The sequence below is a fragment of the Triplophysa dalaica genome, chromosome 17 (genome assembly GCF_015846415.1).
Source record: "Triplophysa dalaica isolate WHDGS20190420 chromosome 17, ASM1584641v1, whole genome shotgun sequence".
Lineage (NCBI taxonomy): Eukaryota > Metazoa > Chordata > Actinopteri > Cypriniformes > Nemacheilidae > Triplophysa > Triplophysa dalaica.
The window spans coordinates 21,964,817-21,976,565 of NC_079558.1; the positions used below are offsets into that span (position 1 = coordinate 21,964,817).

Here is an 11,749-nt window from a genome sequence, read left to right on the forward strand (position 1 = left end):
CGTCAATAAGGACACTTGCATTTACTAAACCGTTGTTTACCTACGTGAATGTCATCAGATTAAATGGATGAAAGATTTTATAGACGAACACGTCACATTGGTTCCCTCGACTGAAAGCCTTCACCGTAAAAACAAATAGTTGAGTCAACTTAAAATAATAAGGCTATCAGAAGCATGTTTTTAAGTTAACTAAACAAAGACTAAAGTCAACACAACTCAAAAATGATGTTTAAGTCAATAGTTGTCACAACATACATTTACCATATAAACAACATAACAAAATATTTTATATCGGCTGAACATAAATCGAGAAATATAGATTATTTAAAAATAAACAAATGTATTTCTCTTTTACTGTGTTTTCATCATTAAGCCAAAACTGATCAAAAAACGGTTTGGCGTTATGTCATGCACTTACACCTCAACACTGAACACACAAACCTCAACCACTGTAACGATCAAAAACCATCATTCAATAAAAAAATCTAAACTCATCAGATAACTAACAGAAACATCGATATTAAAGCATATTTTAAGCCAGCAAGAACTAAAACAATCATCTTCAAAATAAAAACAAATAAGAAAGGCCAAATTGAACATGCTGCAATGCATCTTGGGAACTTGCACAAACTGCACAAAAGGCTTTGGATGAATTCCGGCTGTCATTGTTCTGATGAGGAATAAATTATTATATAAAATTTCACGATTTAAATCTAATCCAATCATAACAAACTATATATCATAGTGTCACCAGTGTTTTACAAAAATAAATGATGTCGGGGTGTTCATTTAAGACAAGAGTGAGCATAAAACTAATTAAATGTTGTTTAATGTCACCAGTGGAACACTCAAGTTATGCTATATAAATCCATTTTAATTCTGACAAAATATATATCATTGGAAAGAATGTAGCTCTTATATTTTGGAACTGTTTTGCAATAGAAATCACTTAGTAAAAGTCATTTTCTCAAATGTCACAGGCCCATTAGGTACCATTATAAATAATATATATATTTTTTTTTATGCAGTAAACCATTGGAGCCTATGTGACACCTAGTGGCCGTTGTTGGTGTAACGAGTAAAGTATCACAGAAACCACATGTTTTGTGATATCAGCTTGAAATTTGAAACAAAACTTGTTTAGAAATATCTCTATAATTTTCAGGGATGTTTTTTGATGATCGTTTTTTTAAAGCTGTTTTTGTAAAAAAAAGTTTATTAATTATTTTATTATTTTTAATACACAATTAAAGGTACAGTTTGTAGAAATCGCCGCTATTTGGCGCACGGTTAAAACAACAACATTCGCGTAGCTTGATGACGGTGTGTAGAAGCGTGGAATGATGGGATCTGTTGTCTTTAACTCCACCGCTGATGGTACCGCTGATACATCAGTCAGACGGGAACGAGAAATCATGTTAACGGAAGAGGAAAAGTAATACAGTTTTTATTTGATGAAATCATTTTATTTCGTTATAATGAATTAGACCCGAGTAATGTGAGGTTTAAAATTAAATTGTTAGTCATAGATGTTACAGTAATTGTCCAATTCGATGGTGCGCTAAAACTACGCAGTTTTAAGTGTTCAAATCAATTGTAGTAAAAGTTATTTTCAATGTACCCACATCATTTGCAATAATGCTGGACGGACTGACGGAACAAACGACTTCCGCATCTACGACAGTGTCATGAGGATTCTACGTTAGTAAAGGCGGTAACAAAGGGTAACGCGGCTATGACGCCATTGACAGGCGACTAAACGGCCCGGTCACTGTTTACAATGGAGATTTTATCACAATTTATAAGTAGTTGGAAACATTTGAGTTATTGTACTCAGCTGAACAAAATATATAACACTGGGCTAGTCGTTTTGGGATATTTTACTGCAAAATTCTTACAAACCCTTCCTTTAAACTGCCATAATTATAATTTTTTAATTAAAATTTTCAACTCCAGATATATTTGCAACAAAGTATAGAATCTCTTCTTTAAAGGAAGACCAAGATTAGGTCTCTAGACCAAAGCATTCCATTGTAAGACTCATTTAAATGTTGAAATCACTTTTAAGCTCCACCCTCAAAAAAGGGGGGGCAGTTAAGATGTTTAATAAGAGTTTGTTCTGTAACCCATGACCTGTGTTCTCACAGTTACACGCTTGTCTCCTCGTGTGCTTCATGTGAGGTTTGTATGTTGTTTGTTTGAAAAGCACTTGAAGGGCAGTCAGTCCTCCTGAATGTCAGATCACAGACCCGCCGTTCGCTCTGAAGCTTTGTTCTGTGGTGCTGAACATCTCCCCGTCTGCGCTTCTCAGCTGATGTCAACAGTAATGTTGTTTATTTGACGGCTGGGAGCTGTGAGGAGCATGTGGGCATTTCCAGATGTCTGTTGTGAGGCGTGTGAGGACCGTCTGTGTTTCTGCTGCCCGTGTTGGTGCTGAACGCTTCAGGTTTGAGATGTTTGGAGAAGTGCACGCTGACGTTGGCTCGCTCTCTGGCGCCGCCCTGGCGGCCGGGCCGCCGCAGGTAAAGCGAAAGCGTGGCCACGCAGCTCTTTTTGAAGTTCTCGTTCATGAAGGCGTAGACGATGGGATTGTTGAAAGAGTTGGAGAAGCCGATGGCCTGAACCACAGCGATGATCATGTTGACGGTCACCTCGTCGTAGCTCTTCTCCAGATCATCTGAACACACAGCACAAGAGGTTTGGTAAGATTTGATGAGTGATTTAATTTCACTTTTCATGGCACTCACAGCCTGTTTTTCTTCCACCTCACCTGATGGAGGTCAGATTTAATATATCCCTTCAGTTGCCCTGATTATAAAAGAGCTCAAAATCTCCTTTTGGGTTGTTGCGAGTGTCACTCAAAGTGAAGGATGTTAAATAATCTCTGACCCCTGTGGGTGTTTCAGGTTTAACAATGAAGGTTCTGTGTGTTAATGATGATTGTGGGTTTGAGTGGCATGAATCATGTTCCTCTACTGTGGTTTACTGTGAATACACTAAATCACGTGAAGGTCTCGCTGTGAGCTTAATGAGTCCATGTGTGTCTGAAGAACCGTCATTTCCATCAGCAGCTTTACAAAACCTCCTGATGCTTGTGTAACTACCGACACTTGACGACTTCAAACAAATGAAATGAAACTTCTGTCATCATTTATTAACCTTTGTGCGTTTGTCAGCCTGTATGTGAGTCTGTCTTCAGTGAAACCCAAAAGCAGATATTTTGAGAAATGTCTCGTTGGTCTTGTGTCCATACAATGGAAATATTTTCAATATTTTTTAAGAAATGAAGAAAGAAATACACGAGGGGGAGTAGATGATGAAAGGTTTAACTTTGACGTACCGTCCCTTGAAATGTCCTAAAACACTTACTGTACTCGAAGAGCATGTGGACGATATGAAACGGAGCCCAGCATATGGTGAACAGAAGGACAATAGTGATCATCATTTTCACGGCACGTTTCTTCTTTCTGCTTGAAGCACAAAAACAAATAAAATAAACAAGAATAATATAACATCAGCCTCATTCTCAACAGAAGCTCTTTTAATGAAATACAGGCAGTTAAAAATAAACAAACCAAAACATCTAGATCACATTCACACTCAGATCTGCTGCAATGATTCAGTCGTGGTTTCTCTTTTAACTTGGAAATCTATTACAATGGAATGCTAAGTGTTGTCGTGTTTCCCATCACAACATGTTTATTTGTTTGTGTTTGTTTGTGCGTTTCTTTGTTTACGTGTGTGTGTGTTTGTTTGTTTGTGTGTCTGTTTACTTTGTGATTTTGTTGATCTCTCTGTGGTTCATGGCGTTGAGGACGGACGAGTCTCCCACACGTTTGCGGATCCAGAGCTCGACTCCGATGCGACTGTAGAGGAAGAGCATGGCAGCGAGCGGCAGGAGAAACAGAGCCACCATCATGAAGGTTGTGTAGATCTGTCGATGCTGAAGAGAACGCCAGCGCTCCTGACAGCACACGTGATGGAGGTCGTACAGAAAATCATACTTCACCTGAGGAACAAACACACATGACATGAGGCACAGTAAGAATCAACTCATTATATTCTGACAGATATTGTAAAGAGCTTTCTCTTCTGAAAACTGATGCGATGTTGTGTTGAAACACTCTTTAAAAAGGGGCTTCAAAAGATTCTTCGAAGCCATAGAAGAACCATTTGGTTCCATAAACATCTAAAAAACCTCTCCGTTTCACAAAAGGTTCTTTGTCGCAAAAAAATGTTCTTCAGATCATAAAAACGTTTTAGGATCTGTTCTGAAATGACGGGTGTGGCATTGTGGAGTTAAACGGAGTTAAAAAATTTGCCATGATGACGATGATGACACGCACTTTGAGTTTATGCCTTCTGACGGGCGGTGTAGAAATATCAAGTGTTTGACCAAGTGATAGATCAGAGGCCATCAGTCTTTGTCATTTGATCAAGGCACGTTTGCATCAGGTTGAGCATTGGTTTTCATTTATGTTCAAGCATGCTGGGATGTGTAATGTGTGACTGTTTTAATATTTGTTTGAATGGGTCCTCTGGATGTGTGTCATGAATAACACATGAAGCTGTGCGGTAACACCACGCTCAGTAACCAGATGCACGAGAGTTCCTTTCTCCCGTCGCCGTTCATTTCAACCGCACTGAACTGAACACAGATGACGTGTCCATGTGATGAACCTCTCCTCAGAATTCGCTCCATTCCACAACAAAAAGATGTTCTAGGAGACTTAGTCAAATGCAAGTTGCTAATGAAACTCAGGGAGGAACTCTGTTACACATCCACGCTGCGTCCGAAATGGCCCACTTCCATACTACATAGTAGGCGAAAATGGAAGTCATGCGGAATTTTGCAACTTTAGTATGCAAAAAACAGTAACAAGAAATATCCAGATGGTCTAGTGCTTCCGCCGAGATTCCTGAGTGTGGATTGGATGGACACTTATCCATCCCATGAAGCAACGGGAGCTGAGCAACGGTCACAAATCAAAAGTAAATGAAATAAATATAGCAGAAAACTTTAAGGCGGACGTTTTTAATGTAAGTGCCAATAAATGAATTTCTCGTACTAAATGATGTTTTTATCAACTCTAATGTGTAGGTTGTTGTTAATACGTCACATGTCAAAGGTCATATGGGTCACTGTGTTCATACTACACCCACTCATACTATATAGAATAGGAAGCCACGTATTCAAATTCAGTACGTACTGTCACTGTGTGTGATCTCGGACGCAGCGCCAGTGTCTTGTTTTTGTAAAGATCAAATTATCTGTCAGACTCAGATCTTTACAAAAACAAGTCACAGAGCACCCGGCGATTATCATTTATAATTACTTTTTGAAATAGAAAAATAGCAGACTGATGTCGTGAGAGTGTTTCCGCTCGTGGCTTTGAGATCATGAATAAAGAGCTTTATAATCATCATTTACAGATTATACTGCAAATTGCTGAAAATTGTCACAGCCAGAAAATCATGTGGATTATAAGCCTGTGAAAACCAAGCTAAAGTATTTCTTTTGTGTGTGCGATTGACTGTTGTTTACATCAAATCATTCTACTCAATGTAAAAAACATTCTTTCACGATAGAACCTGAACATCTTTCAAATGGTCAAAGATTGAAATCAAAGTGCTATGTGACAAACACGCCTCAAAAATACCGATATGGGACCCGCTGTGTGAAAACCAAACTGACGTGTCAAATCTCATCCTGAGATAACATTGAAATACACACAGTATTCATCTCTTGGCTCACCTCTAACTGTTGAACGAACAACATCGGAGATCCCACCATGACCGCCGCCATCCACACCAGACCTGTAAAGATATAATAAAGATCAGTTTCTTATGAATGATGAAGAGATCAAACACAAACACAACACTGCACATGTTGTGCATTCATTAGAACAAGAGGGTTTCGAGCTCACCTAACAGTTTGTAGGCTCTCTTGGGCGTGTACTCTCGTTTCATTTTGAGCGGATAAACGATGCCCTGGTATCTCTCGACGGCGATACACGTCATGGTGAGGATGCCCGTCACGATGGCTGTGGTCTGTACGAAAGGAACCGTCTTACACACCAGAACACCTGCACACATGACACACACAAAAACTCGGTCAGACTCTTGTATTTGAGATTATAATGACATAATGTACAGCAAAACCACATTTAAAGTTCTGTCATCGTGAGTGATCTGTAAACCTTTTTTTTGAGTTTTTCTTCATTAGAACCAGTGTTGGGGATGAATTAGTAACTGTAGTTTAATTACTTTCCCCTTGAAAACTAAAAGTAAGGGTTTACTATGAATTTAATGACAGTTAATTCTGATGTCATTGAATTAAAATACTGTGTTGTATATACAATAGTGGAATTGACATCGAAATTCAAAATCTAACTTTAAAATCCGTGCTTTGATGTGTAATTCTCACATTTGTATATTTTGGACAGTTAATAATACTACTTTGTGTGGTTTTATATTCTTAAAACGTTTTATTTTAGGTTTGCTTTTACTTGATTGGATTATTTGTTTTTGTTGTGTTGTTTTACAAAATGTTTATTTTACAAATTGTGTTGTTTTACATGATGTGATGTCTGCTGTGAAGTGCTTTGAGAAAGGAACTTTTAATGGCGCTTTACAAATGAATATATTATTATATCATATAATTCATTTGAATGAATTAAAAGAGTCGTTTCATGTCCATCCATCAATCCATTCTAATCACTAATGAATATGTAATTAGTAACTAGTAATTCATTACTTTTCAGAGTAACTTACACAACACTGGGTGGAACACAAAATAAATGTCTCAGTGGTTTTGTGTTCATACAGTGTTGTTTGATTATCAACTTTCTTTTGTGTTCTGCAGAAGCACACATCTCAGACAGGTTTGGAAGAAATTATGACAGAATTTTCATGACAGAAATAATGAGGTCGAGATCTTTTTCTTACTAAGAACTCAAATTGATTAATCTCACCAGAGGGGGGCTGTGCAATATATTGTTATGTAACTTCTCCATATAGGTGGATAAACAACTCCCAGGAGACAGACAGATGTTTGAGCAGTTATAAACATATCTAAATCTGTTTTGTAATGAAACCAGCAGGATCTGGAGAGGTCAATAAGAAAGAGTTTGCAGTCACAGCAGGACCATCCATCACCATCAGAGTGAATTATTACAGAATAGAAGTGTGTCCAGAGGGATGGACAGAAGCTGGACTGAATTTCCACAATGTCTGTGAAAATAATTGGCTGCTGGTTGTTTTGATCTGTGTGACGGCATGTGGAGAGCGCTTTTGATTGCGGTCCGCTATGTACCACATCATTTTTACAGCGTAACTAATCACAACAATAATGCACCTCTATAGTATATATCTGTAAAGGGGAACGATATGCAAAGTTTGGGGAGTTACGAAGTCAGGAAATTCTAAAAAATATTTTTACTGTAAGTATTTTAATAAATGTGGTATGCATGACCTTCAGTAGGCCTATGCTATTCAACAATCTTAGCGTGAACACACGTTTTTGGTATAAGAATGTATCCATGAATAAGCTTGTGTATAATAAATAAGTAGGCTACGGTGTTCTTATTATAGCAAACATGAAAGGGAAATGATGTGTTCAATTTTTGCAACAGGGCAATTCCGCGAAAATGGAGACCTAACCATGAAAAAATACATTTTACCAGCGGTTTTCACTATGGTAACAGCACAGATTTGAACATTTGGTGGTTCAGATACTCATGTGAGATCTCTCTTCAAATTTGTAAAGCATTTGTTTTATTTTTAGTTCATGATTTTTCATAGTCAGATAAGAGACATTTTCCGGATTGTCACATCCATAACTCTGCATATTCCTCATAAATGGACACATGAAAATGAATATAAAGTCATTATTTGATGTTCTATAAAGAGGCATCACTTCTTTATTCATTGTGTATTATTGCTTCAGGATTTTGCATCTTATTTCACAGAAATCCTACAAAGTTTATCGTCTCGCAAAAACCACGTCCTTTTTTGGTCACATTCATAACACATGTTTATTACACTTTTTTTAAATATATGCTTTTTCATAGACTGACTTTTTTATGTTTAGACTCTATCAACAAGGGTTCAGTAAAACATAAACTGACACTTCAATATAATCGTAACAAATTCATTCTCTGAGCATTTTTATGTCACTTCCATAACGCAAAATGTCACGTCCATAACGCTGGAATTGCCTGTCAGCACAAAGGAAGCACACAGACTGTCAACTGTAAATTTGACAGAGTTTTGACTTCAGGATTCATTTTAGTCACAAATAATTTATTTTGGTTGTGAGTTATTTTGAGTGAAGATATGTTAAAAGTGGAAACGCGATGTTGATCTTTTGAGACTATAATCGAGTAGTTCACAAGCAGCTTGATTTGGATGTTTATATGGCATGTAGTTCTCTCATAAATATTTGTTTTTATTTTCCTCACTCTTAAGCCTTTATTCCCCAAACTTTGCATATTTAACTACAGATATGTAGGCTACTGTAAAAGTGCATTATTGTTACACTTAGTTAAGCTGTAAAATATGTTCAATGATACAGTACTTTGGGCCCGTCATCTAAAGAGTGCCGGCATCTCTACAGAGTTCATTAAGGTAGAACACGAAGCTCACGCAATCGTTTGTCTATAGTGCACAGAATGGCTTGTTGACATTATAAACAGTTTCATGTATCAGATTCTCATTATCTGCAGATCAGAAGAGACTTTATGAGCCATTAAACTCCCCCAGAGGAACACTGACCCTCACACACGGGTAAACACAGTTATATCATAGTACTATTACTAATGGCCATAATCATATATTGCTATACAGTAAATGATAGACTGGAACTTACAGACCGTACTATATCATCTTTATAAGGATTATGATTAGTACTGAAAATGATATATATTTTATATAAAATATTGATAACACTTTACAATTAATGCATGAGCAAAAATTAAATAACAATGAACAATACAGAAACAGCATTTATTAATGTTGGTTCATGTTCATTTCATCATTATTAAAATCAAACACTGTTACTGTTAACATTAGTTGATGCACCATGAATAACTGTATTGACATGAACTTACAGTAAGAAGCATAAATTAATGCTGGAAAACTAACTTGTGTATTATCTAATGTTAGCTCATGCATTTACTAATATTATTATTTAAATTTAGCTATTTCGGAGATGCTTTCACCCAAATCAACTCACTGCTTTCAATGTATACATGTTGGTGTATTTTTTATGTTTTCAGTGTGTGTTTTCTCTGGGAATCGAGCCCATGACCCTTGTGCAAAAACTGAGTTGCAGATCTGAACTAATAGTGATTCTGGATGGCTAACAAACCAATATTAGATTTACACTACATAAAGCACTTTAAGTTACAATATATATGAAAGTACTCTTTAAATAAAAAGTACAACAATAAATGTCTTAACAAAGGGTTCTTCGTGGTGCCGTTTTTGGTTTCCAAAAAAAAACGTTCAGTCCAAGGTTCTAAGAAAAAACATTTCAATATGTTTCCACTATATGACCTGTTTGTGCAACACAACAGTTCTGTGGATGTTAAACAGGTCATCATGGAACCATTCAGCCAAAACGTCTTTGGAACCTTAAAAATGTGTAATATCAATGTCATGGTGCATCAGTTTCTCTCAGCTTTTAGATTTTTGATGTTGAATAAAAATTAAGTATATATTCCAATAAATGTTATCATAGTTTCAGATGAAGTGCGCTTTTGGACACTACTGTGCGCGCTCGACTGTATGATACACAGTCAATTACCCATAACACGAGATCGCTTAAGGCAAGATTTCAGTTTAAATGCGAGTTGAATCCGAATCTAACCTCCCAGCCACTCTGAAGAGATGTTCTGCAGGAGTGTGAAGGGGATGCAGAAGAAGGTGATGAGGAGATCGCTGACAGCCAGAGAGCAGATGAAGACGTTCGTCGCCGTTTGCGACGCGCCTTTACGCACCACAATATAAACCACCAGACTGTTTCCAACCAGCGCCAGCACGAAAATAATCACATACATGACCACAAAAGTGGTTTTCGCTCCAGCTGGGAGTTCAGGGATGTAAACCAGAGGCTGGATGTTGTAGGTTTGGATGAATTCCTGTCGGGAGAGGTTATAATACTGCAGGAGTTTCTGGAGAACCTCAGGAGTGATCTGCGTGGTGGCCGTCATCTCTGTGGAAGAGGACATGACGCTTTGCAGATGAAGAGTAAACGAATCCAGTTTAATGTGCTTTACTGAAGTCCTGCTGTGGAGGATGAGCTTCTGCTGCGCGCTCCGGTGTCTCTGCTGCGGGGAGGAGAGTGCGTGCGCGCGCGCGCGTCTGCCAATGCGCACGAGAGACGATGCTCACAACTCTCTGAGCGAATGTGTTGAGCTTCTTAACATTTGATTAAGTGTTCCGTGGCTTGTAAAGAGGATTGTAATTATCTGGAATATTTAAACATTTTACAGTCCATTTTTGTGGTAATTAAAAATGTAAAACAACAATTTTGGGTACTCCAAAGAACCTTTCAGTCAAAGGTTCCTACAAAAAAGCAGTTTCTTTCTTACATGTTTATGTTCTTTGTGGAACCACAGAGCCCATAACGAAGAACATTTTAGGAACCATGATCTTTGTTAAATAATATTCTGTCATGGTGGTAAATCTGTACATGAGTCTTCCTTCAGTGGAACACAACAAAAGATATTATGAGAAATGTCTCAGTGGTTTTGTGTTCATACAATGAAAGTCAATGGAGTTCAGTGTTGTTTAATCATCTATGTTCTTCAAAATATCTTCTTTTCTGAGAAATAAACTCATGTTTGAAATGACATGAGGGTGAGAACAGATTTCTGGGTGAAGTGTCTCTTTAAGCAGGCTAAAGGCTTGCCAGTAGACATCAGATATGTGTAAAAAGCGTCTTTGTAAATTTTTCAGTAATCCTAATAATACGTTCGATATCAAAGAACATGTGTGATTATATGAAAAGGAACACTGGATTTGTGCCTTTATTTAAGAAGTGGGGCATGGATTTGTTCACGCAGTGCAGACCCAAACAGATTATTTTATCTGAAAGGAGACAGAAATATGTGTATTAGAAGCTCTGTCCATTCTCATCACAGGTGAAATTACAGCTAGAGCTTCTCATTGATGAGACGTGACAGAAATGATCAGATTTTATTCTATTAGTTTGTTTGTAGTAAGACTTGAACGGATTCTTGTTCCTCCATTAAATCTGCCCCAAATTAATCACATGTGCAAAGCCTCACGTTTTTCCATGAGTCTCCAAACGTATGAGAATATATATCAGACAAATAAAGAACAAGAACGTGTGGGAATGAAATTCTTGATAATTTGTTAGAAGGATCATTTCCATACTTTAGAGTAAAATATTTTATATTATATGCAATAATAGGAGTGTTGAGGGGGTTTAACTAATCGTCAATTACCATCCCAATTACTGCCACTAATATACATCTTACATAAAATGTGACGCACATCCGCAATAGAGCTACAGAATGAATACAACAGTCCCATTAACAATACAGACAATCACTAAAGAGAAGATATGTAATGACACTAGTTACTCCTTGTTCTAGAATACACCGTATTGGATCATTTTCCTGTATTTATGATTTCATGTTTATATTATTATTATTTTATTATGATTTTATATTATTATAATTATTTTATGTATTTACGTTATTATAATTTATTATATTAT

At 37.0% G+C, this 11,749-nt stretch overlaps 1 protein-coding gene across 1 annotated transcript; it reads right to left on the reverse strand.

Annotated features, from left to right (window-relative positions):
- Positions 1–2,333: 2,333 nt before the first annotated feature.
- qrfprb (pyroglutamylated RFamide peptide receptor b) lies at positions 2,334–10,253 on the reverse strand. The gene is made up of 6 exons (XM_056770774.1): positions 9,872–10,253; positions 5,928–6,086; positions 5,756–5,817; positions 3,774–4,009; positions 3,370–3,467; positions 2,334–2,677 (listed from the first exon to the last, which is right to left on the reverse strand). Exons 1-6 carry the CDS (start codon positions 10,230–10,232, stop codon positions 2,334–2,336), a joined length of 1,260 nt encoding a protein of 419 aa, XP_056626752.1. The 5' UTR covers positions 10,233–10,253.
- Positions 10,254–11,749: the final 1,496 nt, after the last annotated feature.

What these genes read in the sequence shown, in the direction of transcription:
- qrfprb (XM_056770774.1), bottom strand. Translation starts at nt 10,232, where the DNA reads ATGTCCTCTTCCACAGAGATGACGGCCACCACGCAGATCACTCCTGAG. An exon ending in CTCTTCAGAGTGGCTGGGAG is followed by an intron (nt 6,087 to 9,871) that starts GTTAGATTCGGA and finishes TCATGTGTGCAG; the next exon opens with GTGTTCTGGTGTGTAAGACG. An exon ending in GAGATCAACAAAATCACAAA is followed by an intron (nt 3,468 to 3,773) that starts GTAAACAGACAC and finishes TGCTTCAAGCAG; the next exon opens with AAAGAAGAAACGTGCCGTGA.